The 15,560-nt window shown below is 31.9% G+C and overlaps 1 protein-coding gene across 1 annotated transcript in view; it reads right to left on the minus strand.

Moving 5' to 3' along the window:
* Positions 1-210: 210 nt before the first annotated feature.
* The window catches only part of EIF4E (eukaryotic translation initiation factor 4E), a 35,226-nt gene continuing 19,876 nt past the window's right edge, over positions 211-15,560 (minus strand). Inside the window, exons 2-7 of the mRNA XM_006910752.3 lie at positions 14,191-14,297; positions 8,131-8,226; positions 5,458-5,521; positions 4,673-4,786; positions 3,345-3,484; positions 211-1,298 (exon numbers count right to left, since the gene is read on the minus strand). Of these exons, the coding sequence (XP_006910814.1) occupies positions 1,184-1,298; positions 3,345-3,484; positions 4,673-4,786; positions 5,458-5,521; positions 8,131-8,226; positions 14,191-14,297 (636 nt within the window). The 3' untranslated portion in view covers positions 211-1,183. The remainder of the gene's footprint in view (positions 1,299-3,344; positions 3,485-4,672; positions 4,787-5,457; positions 5,522-8,130; positions 8,227-14,190; positions 14,298-15,560) is intronic.

Here is a 15,560-nt window from a genome sequence, read left to right on the forward strand (position 1 = left end):
TTGACACTTAGAAGATTATCTCAATTCAGCAACCAAATTTTACAACTACTATTCCTACCAATCAAATGGTGATGCACCAAGATCACAATTCTCCTAGGTTATTATGCTGTTCACGTGGAAGATACTACAAGAGAAGACACAAGAGACTGCCTTGCAATAAGAAATAAAAATTCCTTCTATAGACATGGAGAAATAAAAGGACAAATCTAGTTGTCTAAAAGACAATTCACTGTACACATTTTATTTACAGTTTTGTACACTGTCTTAATATGAATGGGACCGCTTTTCTACTTGAGCCATTTTTTAACCAAAGCAAAATAACCTAAGTAATACAAAGTGTTAAAATACAGCATAAAGATACAAAAACAGACATACTAATTCTAATTAGGAATGTAATTATGATGTTACATTTTTTATAATCCACAATTATGTTTAGGAAATCACACAAACATAGATCACTGATTTGAATGAAATGCATAAATTTGTAGCAAAGCTTTGTAGTTACAAAAAAACAAAAAATTGCCAAAGAATGCACAAAATTAATGTTTATTCCACCTTTGTGTCATATTCCTGGATCCTTCACCAATGTTACATGAGGAAAAAAACAAAAGCAAAACAAATGAAAAACTGAAATCAGAATCACTAATGTTATCAAGTAGGGAAACAAATAAATTAAAATCTAGCAGCCATCAGCAAGAGTACAGCAAAGATAATGCTGTAAAAAGAAACAAAGAAAATTGCTAGAAAACTGTATGCATCATACTCTTTCAAACCAGCAAAATATGCTTCCACATACAATGGAACATAAACAGAATTATTTTCCTGTAAGGTATAGATATGCAAGTTCTTTTTTAATATTGTGGATGGGTAAAATGTATTTGTAATGGTAATTCTACTAAGCTATTACAGAGTGGGCAAGGAACATATTTATGGATTCTGGGGATGATGTGTACTGTAATTCTTTGATTGGGAAAGTGGACACTCTAGCCAAAATTTAAAAAAAAAAAAATGAACACAGAAGTACAAGACAAAGGCGAATGAGACTTCTCTTATATCTTAGCAACATTTAGATGGAAATCAAATTTAAATGCAGTCCACTCTGCTTTTGAAGAGGCTTTGGTTCAGCTCCCAAATCTCGATTGCTTGACGCAGTCTCCTATGAGAATATTCAGAAGGTGTCTTCTTAAACAACAAACCTATTTTTAGTGGTGGAGCCGCTCTTAGTAGCTGTGTCTGCATGGGACTGATAACCAATCACTATCTTTGGAGGAAGTCCTAACCTTTCCTTATATACCCTCCTAGAAGAAGAAAAAGAAGAAAAGTCACCATTAATTTTTATTCACACACACACAACACACTGAATTCAGTATTATTCTTTATATTTAGAAAATATCTAGAGAGTGAGATAAGAAATTTCAAACTCTTTTCCTCTTAGCAAAATTTACTCTTCATTTTCACGACAATCTTGGTTAACGACTTAACCAATATTTGAGAGTCTATTATGTATCAAGTACTGTGATAATTAATAATAAATAATAAATCAATAATAAGCAAAGCAGGGAGTCCCTGGGCTCAATGTTTGTAGTATTTCTATTATTTACAAATAATTGCAAATACACATGGTGAAGCTATAACACATATATAATTAAAATCAGAAACAAAATCAATACCATGAAAATGTCTATTTTAATTCTGATCTAAAATGCTACAATTATCTTACATATAAATTCTAATAAATACTGTATGTATGTTACTGCACATTTACACTTATACCTACTACTGACAAGATGCAGACATGAAAATTAAAAATTTTGAAGGCAATTTATGATATTTTCAGGAAATAAGTCTACAACCAAACTTTCAAATAAGATGTGCATCAATTTTAGGAACAAAATGTGGTAAGTGCCAAAGAGGGTAGGTATAGGGGCTGTGATATTTTATAATGAGCTAATCTCATCTGTGAAATTAGAGAAATTTCTCCTTTAAGAGTCATGAAGTCAAAAGTATAATACAAGATAATGAAGCATATCTGAAATATGAAGAACCAAAATAAGGCTGTGTGGCTACAGCTAATAAGAAAAATGGATAAGATTGAAAAGGTAAAATTAGGGACAGATCACAGGGTATCGTAGGTCAAGTCAGGAATCTAGTTCTTTATTCTAAGAAAAAATAGCAAAATGTCAAACATAAGCACCAAAATTAAATAAAAATGAAAGGATATACATTTTAATGGAGCTAAATTCTCCAATATGACATAAGATAGTTTTATTCCTACTCCATCTTCCAGAAGATTTCACTACATTCCTTCAATTAAGGCATCTAAAACCAATTTTATGAAAACTAAAATTATCACCATTATCAGATTTACATTATGATACAATGTATTCCCTTCAATTATACTTAATCATTACATTATCAGATTTACATTATGATACAATGTATTCCCTTCAATTATACTTAATCATTAAAAATGCCAGAAAGCAAAAGCACTGATCTACATGTCACTTGGATGGGTAAAAGATAAAATCTGTCCTTGAAAAACTAAAGACAAATGTTTCATAAAAATTTCAAAAACTTTTAACATTGACATAAATACAAAATTTCCTGAGGAAAGAAATTCATATTTAATTTCTTTAACTCATTTTCAAATAAATATGAAATTCTCACAATTAATACATTTTGATGCTGACAGAAAGATCGAGAATATGAATAATCAACTGCGTTCTCCTATAGAAACCTGTAGAATGAATCCTGGAAAATCCTTATACCTTTTAATTCAGAAAGGATTCATAGGAGAATTTACGATGTTTGAAAAATCACAAAGGGGCAAGCCAAACATTTTATGATCTATGAACAGTGGTTAATTTTAACACAAAATCTGAAGTCGACTTTTATTAATGTAAATGTAAAAAGAAAATTCTACTTAACATTGATGCTAAAAAATAAAAATAAAAAACAGGCAAAGTTTGTAAACAATATTACCAAAAAGTTTAAAATTTACACATGTGCATTTGAAATATGGACCAAACCAAGATAGTGTCACTTAAATTTCAATAAAAACTTGATGTACAGTGTACACACATGCATAATACATAAAATATACACACAAAAAATCACTGATTATAAGTATTAATCACTAGTACTACATTTTTAAAGTAGAAAAAGACTTATATTCTCATTTGATAAATAAAATGCTACGTGCCAAAATTGATAAAATTGTTCATGAAAATACAAGAAAAATAATGATCTACAAATCCAAGTATTTCTAAAGCTCTAAATAAAAAGTACTTCTGCTTTTAGTTATCTTAATATTTTAAAAGAAACACACAAACAGCAAAACTTACCCTATATGTGTAACAGCTTCTCTGTTTTCACATTCAGTAGTCCATATTGCTATCTTATCCCCTTTAGCTCTAACATTAACAACAGCTCCACATACATCATCACTGTAGTCATCAAAAGATTCTCCAATAAGGCACAGCAGCTTAAAAACAAAACCCAATTTCAAATTACATCCAATAGATTATAAACAGCTTAATTCAACTACAAATGTCTCATATATTTGTATATATACACGAAACTGAAAAACAGTTTTTAAAAATCAAGAGTAGGCTTTCTGAATGTATACATTATAATTATGTATACGGTTCTCTCCCCTGACTTTCGAAAACTTCGTTTGTTCCCGTTTCTTTTATCAAGAACATTTACAGTTGTTTTAGCTTTCTCAGTAAATCGGGCAATTAATGTCAGGACACACATAAAAAATGAGTTATTTTATTAATATTCATTTGTTATGCTGCTGCTTAGATTAATTGCCTCTTGTTCTTGCTGTTTTTCATGAACACTTTCTCATTTTTTTTTTAATTGTGGTAAATATACATAAAATTTACCATTTTAACCATTGTTAAATGTATAGTTCAGTGGATAAAGTATATTCACACAACACTGTGTAACCATTACCACCATCCATCTCTAGAACTTTTGTCATCTTGCAAAACTGAAATGATTTTTTTAATGTATTTATTGATATTTACTGGTATTTATTGATAATCTCTCCCAAAAGCAAAACTCCCTTCTTAAAAAAAAAAAAAAAATCATTCATTCAAATATTAATTGCTTAATTTATTAAGTGCTAACTATAACCCAGACACTGTGCCAAGTGCTAGAAATACAAAGAGACTACAATTCCTGCTCCTAAAAGACTGGGCTTTAGGATTTTTCACTATAGAAAATGCTTATTATCTCATATTTAATATATGTCCTATGAAGCCAAAAGTTTCAGGTTATATCACAAAGAATAAGCTGAATGATATCAAGCTACAATTTCATTGTTTGCTTCACTGATCTAAAAAGTTTAGTATACAAAGCAATACTTTAAGAGGACTGTAAAAACTTACATTTTATAAAATGTAAGGTTCTGTAATTATGAAGTTAATGAAATGACTAGAATGAGATTGCTGTAGAAGATGAGTCAATTTGTAATGTGGTAGGGAGTTTCGCTGTACTAGTATGTAAAATACACAGGATTCACATGATAGAACGAAATTAATTGCTGCCTCAGATTTTCTAGAGTGGGCACCCTTATCTCTTCTTTGATTAAGTGACCAACATAAAACATAATGTAAATCAAGTTTTAGTATTCCAAAACTGTTTGAAAATTTTAAAACCTTACTGTCTCTAGCCAAAAGCGATCAAGGTCACTTCGTCTCTGCTGTTTGTTCAATGTAATTAGCCATCGTCCTCCTCGTTTGTTTTTCTCATCTTCCCACATAGGCTCAATACCATCCTAACAAGGTTAGAAGACAACATTAGACAATATTGTTACTTTAACTTAAGAGATCATCACTAGAAATAGCAAGTAACATCCTGTCAATTTTTTACTTCATTCCCAGTAAGACTATTATTGATGTAGTGGGGAAAAAAGCATACAGGACTTAAAGCCAGAGGCATGGGATTGCAGAATTAGCGTCCTGACTTAATCACTTATTAGCTATCAAACCTTGCATTTCATTTAATTTGGAAATTCTTGAACATTCTGGAAAATGTAGCTGTGAGAAGCTACATACACTTCTATACATAGAAAACATGCAAAATGCTTATGCAATTTCAGCAAATTAACGAATGCCCCACTACTTCCTATTGCCTGACAAAACCCATTTATAAATATCTCAAGGACCCACAAAACCCATGTTAAGATTTCCTGACAAACTCTGGACTTAAGTCTACTTAAATATATAGAGATTGAATTGAAATCACAGTATGTGCCCATAAAGTAAGACTTTCACTTAATTTTAATTATTTATACTATAATAGGGGAACATATATTTATGCTAAAGCCTAGTAAAGGTAATTGAATTTTCTCCAAGTAGAGCACTGACTATTTCTGGCAAGATTTCTTAGTGAGTATCTAAATGGTCCAGTTTTATAACAAATAATGAAATCACCAATTAAGCATACCTTAAAAAGTGAGTAGTCACAGCCAGGCATTAAATTACTAGACAACTGGATATGGTTGTACAGACTAGGCAAAAGAAAAAGACAATTATAAACACAAAATATGTAATGCAGAGTTTAGGAGCTTACATATATATTTAGAAAATATGATAAAAATAAAAAGATACAAGTTTATGTTTACTTGTTTTTCTATGAAGTCAATTAAGACCGAACAGGTCTTAATAACATCTAATGATTTTTCAGAAAATATTTTTAATAATTTATTTTGACAAAAATATATTTTGATATCTTTGTTAACTCAATGGATTCCTTGGTATACAAAAGAAATTGAGAATAGAGGTATGAGGTAGTTTTAAGTAGATTAAAAAATTTATGAGGCTAATGAGCAGTTTTAAACACACAAAAAGACAAATCAAGAGAAAGCAAGATGACTTCTCGACCACTAGGCATTGTATGGCTAAAATAACCCAACATTATTATTCTTGAAGGTATCCAAGAGTAGAACAAGCAATGGTTCCCAAACTCCAGATTATTACTAGTCAGCAGAGTAATCACTTGGAGAACTTTCAAATTGTTATAAAATTGACAAGAGTAAAAATGTTTTGCTTGTCACCAATATAAATGCAAATACCATGATTTGAGCTGTGACTACAGATCATGGATGATGCTATTTATCTTTAGTCAGATTCTCTTGGTGTTTTTTTCACCCAGTCTAGGAATACTTTGAGCACAGTTTTAAGAAAGAGTCTGGCATTCTTTGGATCACATCCCAACAGGATAACATACAAATCCAATTTGGGTGAGACAGCATATGACCAAATAAGGTCTGTTAGCCACTACCTCATGGTCACTCTTCCCAAACATTATCATTGACAGCTTCCACTAGACAACAAAAGAGTCTTGGATACTAATAGTAACTACAGAATTAACTCCACTATTTTTATAAAATTAATGGATTGTGTAGAAGTGACCTTCTTAAATGATATTCAAGGTAGAAAAGGTCTTTCTTGTTCATGTTGCTCTAAGATCTCTTAGTAATAAAGTTTATAATGAGAATTTGTAATGGCACAATTTAAACAGAATCCTAACAATACAGACTGGATGAATCCAAAAGGACTCAATGGTTATCACTAAATTTGCCAGAAAAAAAATAAAGTGACTTAGATATTTAGAGAAAGCAGAAGGATTCCTTCATATCTCTAAGTTATAGTATTAAAATCTACTATGCAATGACATTGTTCACATATAACTAAAGTGTGGGGCCATGTTCTAATTAGAAACACAATTATCCAAACTGGTGAAAGCCAGTTTTTTTACTCCACTATTTTTATAAAATTAATGGATTTATTATAAAATAAATAAATGCAAGTCTGATTCAGTGGAAGAAATGGTTCGAGATATTTGCTCCTCCTTCCTCCACAGACTAGAGACTTTTTCTGTTTGAGAGGACTCTTGAATAAATTATAGAAAAAAAAAAACACGATGTTTTGAGGAAGGATGAAACATAATAACCCCAGTCAACTACGCAACTATACCTATGAAATACTGAGGGCTTAAATGTAATTCTATTACTTAAGAAAAAATAAAAGTCAATGCTTTCAATAAAAAGTGGCTAGTTCACCATTTGTAGTTTTCTCTAATTATTCTGTAGTTTTTTTCCCCAGTGATTCAAATGCATAATAAATGTCTATTATGGGAGAAGCATTAGAAATATACAGAAGAATTCTGCCCTGAAGGAAGTATACATGAATTGTCTGAATTTGTTCTTTTGTGTGAGCAGAATACACTCCAGTAGTTACATTAAAACATAAGAGCAGCATTGACTTCATAAATATATAAAATCAATTACATATCAAATATATATGTAAAAATGATACAAAAATATGCTAGATACACATATTATAGAATATTTTAAATAATCACTAGGGAATTTACAGCTCTTCATTATCTTAATGTTTTCAAAGTTCCTCCCTACATGTATACTCAAGTATATATACTAAATTAACTGAGTTCTTAGAGAATCAATATTGCAAATCTTGAAAAAGACTTTACAATTTTATATTTTATTTTGAAGTCATGCAAAGGTTCATTCATGACCCCCCGATCTTAACTTTTTGCTAAATCTGAAACAAAATCTCAAAAACATTTTTCAACTATTCTTGAAGTTGATCACAAAGTATAATGAAATTAATAGATGATCATCACAGAAACTGTCATTCTTTGACAAACCCTAAATATTGAGCACTTCAGCCTTTGAAATCTCAAAATAACTATAAAAAGAAATCTCAGAGGTTACACTGAAAAAAATTTGCAAAAATGAGGACCTAACAAAGCTCTGGAATACCCAAGAATGAGGCAAAAGTATCTAGGCAACCAAGAAAGGAGACAAGTTCCAACAAGTTGTCAAAAGTTCTAGGGGCAATAAAGGATTCTCAAGCCAAAGATACCTCAGGACAAGAAATAAAGAACATGCAGGGCTAAAAGATGACAAGGCTGAAGGTTTCTAAAACTTGATGAGGAATAATCACCAATTCTAACAGTTGTGAGGCGATGGACAGACAAAAAGGTAATTCTATAGATGTTTATTAATTTTTCATCTTTACCTTCATTTTGTAAATGTGACTTAAAATGAAAATTTATACACTAATAAAACAACATCCTAAAAGAGTTACTTACGCCCAAAAGTCTTCAACAGTATCAAACTTAGAGATCAGCCGAAGGTTTGCTTGCCAAGTTTTGCTTTTATCATTTTTAAAAAACCAGAGTGCCCATCTAAAAACAAAAAGTCAATGTCAAAAAGTGGCAATTTTACATCCAAGTTCATTGCATCATTACTCACAACAGCCAAAAAATGGAAGCAACATTAAGTGTCCATTGACATATGAATAAACAAAATGTGGTAAAAACAGACAATGTAATATTAATCAGCCTTAAAAAAGGAAATTCTGACACTTGCTACAACATGAATGGACCCTGAAGACATTTTGTCAATATTCTATGATTCCACTTGTATGAGGTACCTAGAGTAGTCAAATTCAAAGAGACAGAAGGTAGAATGGTGGTTGCCAGGGGCTAGAAGGAAGGAGAGTAGGGAGCTGTTTAATGGATAGTGTTAAGATGAAAAGAGATGCAGAGACTGGTGGCTGCAAAAATGTGGATACACTTAAAGCCACTGAATTGCACACTCAAAAAATGGTTAAGATAGTAAATTTTATGTTAAGTGTATTTCACCAAAATTAAAAATAAGTAAAAATTTTTACATGTTATTACAATCGCAAATAATGAGTAGCTTTCTTTCATTTAAAAGGTATGTATTTTGTGCCTAATACGTAACAGATTCTTTGCTATACAGAGAAACCCACTGAGGTCCATCCCTCATGGAAACTGACAGATATTTAGTAAAGGAATAATTATTGTGTGCTAAGTGATATGATAATCAAGCACAGTTACTTAAGAAAAACAGAGCGGAAGCACTTAACCTGAAAACAATGTAGGGAACAGGAAAGCTGAGTTTTCAGAGAAACAAAAGGGTATAAACCAAGGGGAAGAAATGAGAGTACTAGAAAGGGGGAAATTATTAAATGCGATTCTGTTTACTCAAACACACAAATGGGAAAATAACAAAATAAAGGGATTTATTAATGCTACCAGAGATATGTTCTGCAATATTGTATACCAGCTTCTATATATCTGTACATACTTCTCTGTTAGAAGAAAACAAAGTTTTACTCTAATACCCTGAAAATAAACTCATGTCACATCAAAGTTACATTTAAATGTTATCATCCCAAGATGATTCATCTTTAGTAGAATTACATTCTCTGAATTACTATACCAGGTAACTCAAAGGAAAATTTCATTTTCTCATTGATAAAAATGTTGTCCAAAGACAGGATTTCCAAATGGATGTATTTCATTAACTCTATAACTAATGCTGGATAACAGACATAAAAATGAGATACACTTTATCATCTACCTGATAATTTGTATTTGCCAACCCACTATCAAAGAAAGCAAACAAACCAGAAAATTTATTAAACATACACACACAAGTTCACATGGTATTTATCCAAATAAAAACACTAAAAAAAGATGCCTGCACTCCCATATTCACTGCAGCATTATTTACAACAGCCAAGATATAAAAACATCCTAAATGTCTATCGATGGATGAATGAATAAAGAAAATGTGGTGTGTTTATGCACACATACACGGAAATATTATTCAGCTATAAAAAAGAAAAAAATCTTGCCAACTGCAACAACATGTATGGACCTGAGGGCATTCTAAGTAAAATAAGTCAGAGAAAAAGAAATATTATACAATCTCACTTACATGTAGAATCTTAAAAACAGAGGGAGAGAGTGAGCTCACAGATACAGAGAACAGATTGGTTGTTGCCCAAGGCGAGGTGGGAGGGGGAGGGAGGATGGTGGAAGGTACTAACTTCTAGTTATAAAATAAACAAATCATGGGGATGTAATATACAGCATGGTGACTATAGTTAATAATGCTGTATTGTATATTTGAAAGTTGCTAAGAATAGATCTAAGTTCTTATCACAAGAAAAAAATTTTGTAACTATGTTTTGCGAGGGATGCCAGTTAGACATATTGTTGTGATCATTTCAAAATATATACGAAATATCAAATCACATATTGTATTACCTAAAATTAATACACTAATATTATATGTCAATTATACCTCAATTTAAAAAATAAAACAATAATAAAACTGTCTTTTTCTTTACTGCATTCAGCCAATAAACATATAAAGATTTATCCTAAGAAAATAACTGGATGATTAGGCAAAAGTGTTTATATAAGAATGTACTTAATTTTGGAAAGTTTGGAAACATCTTAAGTGCCTATCAACAGGGATTTTTAAGCAGTTTTCAAAGTATGGTTTGCAGACACTTAGGGGAACCCAAAACCCTTACACCGGAGCTTTAATGAGGAAAACTATTTTCATAATGTGAAAACATTATTTTTTCATTGTGTTGACATTTGCACTAATGGTACAAAAGCAATGGTGGGTAAATCAGCTGGTGCCTTAGCAAGAATGATACAGTGGCATCAAACTGTACTAACAGACACTGTATCCTTTATTATCACCAACTCTCACAATAACAAAATCAGTTTCAGTTAAGAATGCCATTATGAAGCAGTAAAAATTATCGGTTTCATTAAATTTCAATCTGTGTACATGCCTTTTTCATATCTGTACAAAACTGCATACCAAAATACAATTCTTAGGCAACTGCACTGTGAGGTGAACTAGCCATTTTTTTCATGAAACACTATTTTTACTTGAAAGAATGGCTGATAAACCATAGTTATTTCTTCAAAAACGAACAGAGCGAGCCTGCTGGTTAAAATGTGAGCTTTCAGGAGAAAATCAGAATGTTGGAAAGCCTGTGTGTGCCACTGTGAGCTTGATATCTTATTAAAATGTAAAGATATTTTTGATGAGTTTAATATATTAATGTTATTGTTTAAATACTATATAATAAAAAGTATCAATATTTGGAAGATCTGCATAATTCACTGAACCAATATTTTCCAAATGACCAGTGTGCTGCAAAATTCTGTAGCTGTAAAAAGTTTATTCCCCTTGGAATATAGACCAATGGATTTCAATGTAACAATGCAGGAAAAGTTCTTGGATATGGTTTCAGATTCCACATGGCAACTAACCTATAAGAAACCTAGTATCAAAGGAGACTACCCATAATTATTTTAAAAGGCTATCAAAAAGTCTTCTCCCTTTTCCAACTACATACCTGTATGAAGTCATATTTTTGTATGCTTCCCCTGGAACAACTTATCTCCAAAGTCTGAATGCTGAAGCAGCTATGAAAATCTAGCTAATTTCTAAGTCAGGCACTTGAAGAGATTAACAGAAATAAAAAATCTATTCTTCCTACTATGTTTTATTTTGAGTATTTTTTTCAAAAAAATATTTAACATGTAATGGATTTTTAAATGAATATATAATTTTACATTTTTTCAGGTTTATTTTCTAATATAGTAAATGGAAATAGATAAAAATCTATAAAATCAAAGCTCTGTAGAGCTCTCAAAATTTTTTAAGGCTATGAAGAGGTCATAAGACCAAAAAGTTTGAGTACTGATGATTTAAATAAAATATAATGCATACATGCAAGAGACTATGTGGCCATTAGGATAATTGTGTGGATTTTCCTAAGACTGATATGAAACCCAGAAGCCATGAAGGAAAAGTGATATTTGACTACATGAAAATCAAAAATCTCTAAAAAATATAACTCCATAGACAATGTTAAAAAGCAAATGATTCTGATCACTCATTTCCAACCTAATCCCCCTTCTGGATGGGTCAGCATCCTTAAAATACAATGCTTGGAAATAGACTTGAAAAGATAACCCAAGAAAAAAAAGTCGACAAAAGAACTAAATGTCCACAGCCTGTTTAAAAACATAAATAAAAACACAAATGCTCAATATGCAATTGTTTTGAAACTTCAATGAAAGAAATGCACATTTAAAACAATAATACATAATTTTCTCCAATGAGACTAGGACCAATCTGTTTGGCAATAATAATAAAGATTGATGGTTGACAAGGATTTAAAACCAGAAACTCTCCCAATGGTTAAAAACTCCAAGCTGGTAAAGGAGGATCATTTGGCAGTATCTACAAAGGTTGTAAAGGGTAGTCTTTAACATAGGAAATCTAAAATTTTACCCTATAAATATGTTCACAAAAGTGCACAAAAACCTGTAAGGATGTACAGGTTTGTAAATAGAAAAAAAAAACCTGTATTCCCATTAATGTAAGCCTGATAAAATACATGACTTTATATTCATTTACAAGACAGTAGTTTAAAATGAGGTAAATCTGCACTGTCAAACGAAAAAGTCAATAGTATGGCCGGCCATCTGTATTAAAAAACAGTACAGATATATGCACATTTATAAGTTTTAGAACATAAAATAAATCTAACACTGACTTCTTCAGGGAGCAAAGTAAAATGAAGAAGAAATCTGAGAAAAGCAGAGAATTTCTACTTTATACACTTATACTCTGTTGATTTAATCACTTATAATTATTAGGTTATTTTTAAAGATAGCGAAATAAATTTTGCAATATTTGTGAAAAGTAAACAACGAGGAAACTAAATCTGAACCATTAAGCATCTTAGAATACTTTTCCAAATGATATTTATAATTTTACACAAGAAGTAAAATTTACAGAGAAACTGAAATCCTCAGAGACTTCATTTTAACATTTAATCAGTTTGTTTTCCAATGAGGACACTTTTCAGAAATCTCAAGACTTCATTCAAGCTGTGAGGGGTGTCTCTTGATTATTTCTTCCCACAATAAGAGCAACACTAAGAACTGTGCTCACAGACAGCTAGAAGGCATACAAAGATAGTTTTTAAAGATACCACTATAAAGAAGAAAAAATACTTTAAGGATTTTGGTGTTATTGTTAGGTTGAACTATATGAAATTCTCACTATTCAATTGCCCCATTTAATACCTTTGGCACAACGCTTTCCTAAGGAAGATTTTACCCTCTCTCTATGGACTATCTGACCTTTGTTATCTCACTCACTAGCTGACAGTCCCATTGTCTAAAGAATTGATATTTTCCTCACTGACAGACATGCTAAAACCACGGGTCTCCTATGAAAAAATGACAGAAAACATGTTTGGACTATTATATCAGTAGCTCTACCATGGTATGAAGGTTAAAAAATATTCAGGCCATAACGGGAAAATATGTTCCTTAGATAAATGATGGAATCTTTAAAGTAAATAAAGGGTGAAGGTACAGAAAATGAAAGAAAATGAAATACTTAAATATATTCAGAAGTCAATTCCAATTTTCTTTCTTCCAGATTCTAACAATGTTTATGTGTTGCCATTTTCTTCGCACTATCAATTCTCAGTGAATTCATATATATTTTCATTATATAAACCAAAAAAGGCAATTAAGTAAAAACACGAACATACTGGGAACAGGTATGGTAGAGTTGGGAAAAACCATAGAATGAACAACCACTCAACTACTACACTAGAACTGTGAAAACTTAGCTCATCCTAGCTTCTCCTACCTTGTCATAAATACAAACCAACCTCCAGGTTCCAAATCCCCCAGCCCTCTATTTTCCCCTTCATAGCCCAACTTTAAGTTGCCTATTCTTGCTCTCTATACCCTTTTGTATACTTTCTATTCACCCTTCACGCTACTCCAATCTTTTCCCATCATCTACACTAGACATTCTCCTGTGCATTAGCAAGGTTTTTAAAAAAATCATCCAATCCAATGACTCTTTGACCTTTCTGTGACACATAAAATGTGTATATAGTTTATATGTATATACCCTTCATGGGCATTCTCCCTCCAAAAAACAATAAAAATAAAAAATAAAAAAAATCCCCTATATGCTGATATCCCAAGCCTCTGTCTTTAGTCAAGTTCACTTAAGAGAACTCATTTACTACTGTGGTTTCAATTACCACCACTGATTACTGTTGAATTTCAAACCAATCTCTCAACCAGTTCTTTCTGAGCTCAAGATTCACACATAAAAATGCTTGCTAGACATGGGTCATCCAAGAAAAAATGGAATCCTAAACCTGACATACCTAAAACTAGTCTCACCTAACCTTTCTTTCCAAACCTGTCCTATTCACCATTTACCTTGTTGTCTAAGTCAGAAAACCCATATGTCAGAAAGCTTACCTGTTCTGTAAAGGATGTTTAATATAGTGTTCTGGGTTAGCAACCTCCTGATTAGATTCTGTTTTATCTTCTTCTGTAGGCGGGGGATTAGGAGTAGGGGTGGTTTCCTAGTGGAAAATAATAAAACATTTAAAATTTCTTAACATATCTATGACAGCAATACTCTAAATAAACTTGAACGAAAGTGCCAATATCTCTTTCTTATAATACAACGGAGCTACCCAACCATGGACCAGTACCAGTCCGTAGCCTGTTAGGAACAGGGCCGCACAGCAGGAGGTGAGTGGAGGCTGAAAGAGGGAAGCTTCATCTGTTTTTGCAGTGGCTCTCTAGAGCTAGCATCACTGCCTCAGCTCCACCTCAGGTCATCAGGCATTAGATTCTCATAGGAGCACTGGTCCCTGGTGCCAAAAAGGTTGGGGACTGCTGCCACAGACCACAGGCCAACCTCTAAGAAAAGCTCCAGACCCTCTGTTCTAGCATATCTTCATTAAGAGCAAAGGGATTCTCAAATTTAAAAACATAATAATAATATTATATGTAGTTATCTTCCACTTACACATTTTAATATCAGAAAGACTATCAGAGACCATGTAACAAAGCTGAGAAAATCATCTGTATTAACATACTGTTATATTAAAGTATTGTATATGAAAGTTGGGATGGAGGAAGAATAAAACTAAAGTTTGAGAAGTGTAATAACTATGGTACAATAACAAAGTTTTATAAAGTGATCAAGCCAATATCATACATTAAGGTCCTTGCTTTTATACCATACTGATATGATGACATACAGTAACTTAGAAGTTCAGCAACTTCTGTCATTTCTAATTTGGTCCTATGCAAAAAAGCTGGACACTGGCTTGACCTTAAGCCTTTTTCTAGGCTAGATAATAATTAATACCATCATCTAACGCCAGAAAATAAAGGTGCCTGGTAAAATAGGTGTTCTCCACATTACTCTGCGTAGCTCTTCATTCTATTATTAATTGGTGTCAACGAAAGAGAGAGCCAAGGAAAGTCAGCAGAAGCTGAACCAAAAGCTGATACAAAAGGAGATTAGGGGGGCCTGCAACAAGAGTATGGGTATCAGATTTAAATTGAACAACCAAAACAATAGATATATGTTCACATTAACAAGATTATGTAAATCAAAAATGTATAATCTAAAAGATCACAGAACAGATAGGTGATTAGTACCTATTTCACATAACACATTTTTCTTATCAACATGACATGTCCAAGAACTACTTTCTACTAGTCTATGAAGTCACTTATAAAAGGGGCTGTCTTGATTTTGCTCACAGGTATAATGCTTCACAGCGCTATATCCAATAGGAACTTACTGACTTGATTACTTAACTGAATAA

The sequence above is a fragment of the Pteropus alecto genome, unplaced genomic scaffold (assembly GCF_000325575.1).
Source record: "Pteropus alecto unplaced genomic scaffold, ASM32557v1 scaffold63, whole genome shotgun sequence".
In the NCBI taxonomy this organism is placed as follows: Eukaryota; Metazoa; Chordata; class Mammalia; order Chiroptera; family Pteropodidae; genus Pteropus; species Pteropus alecto.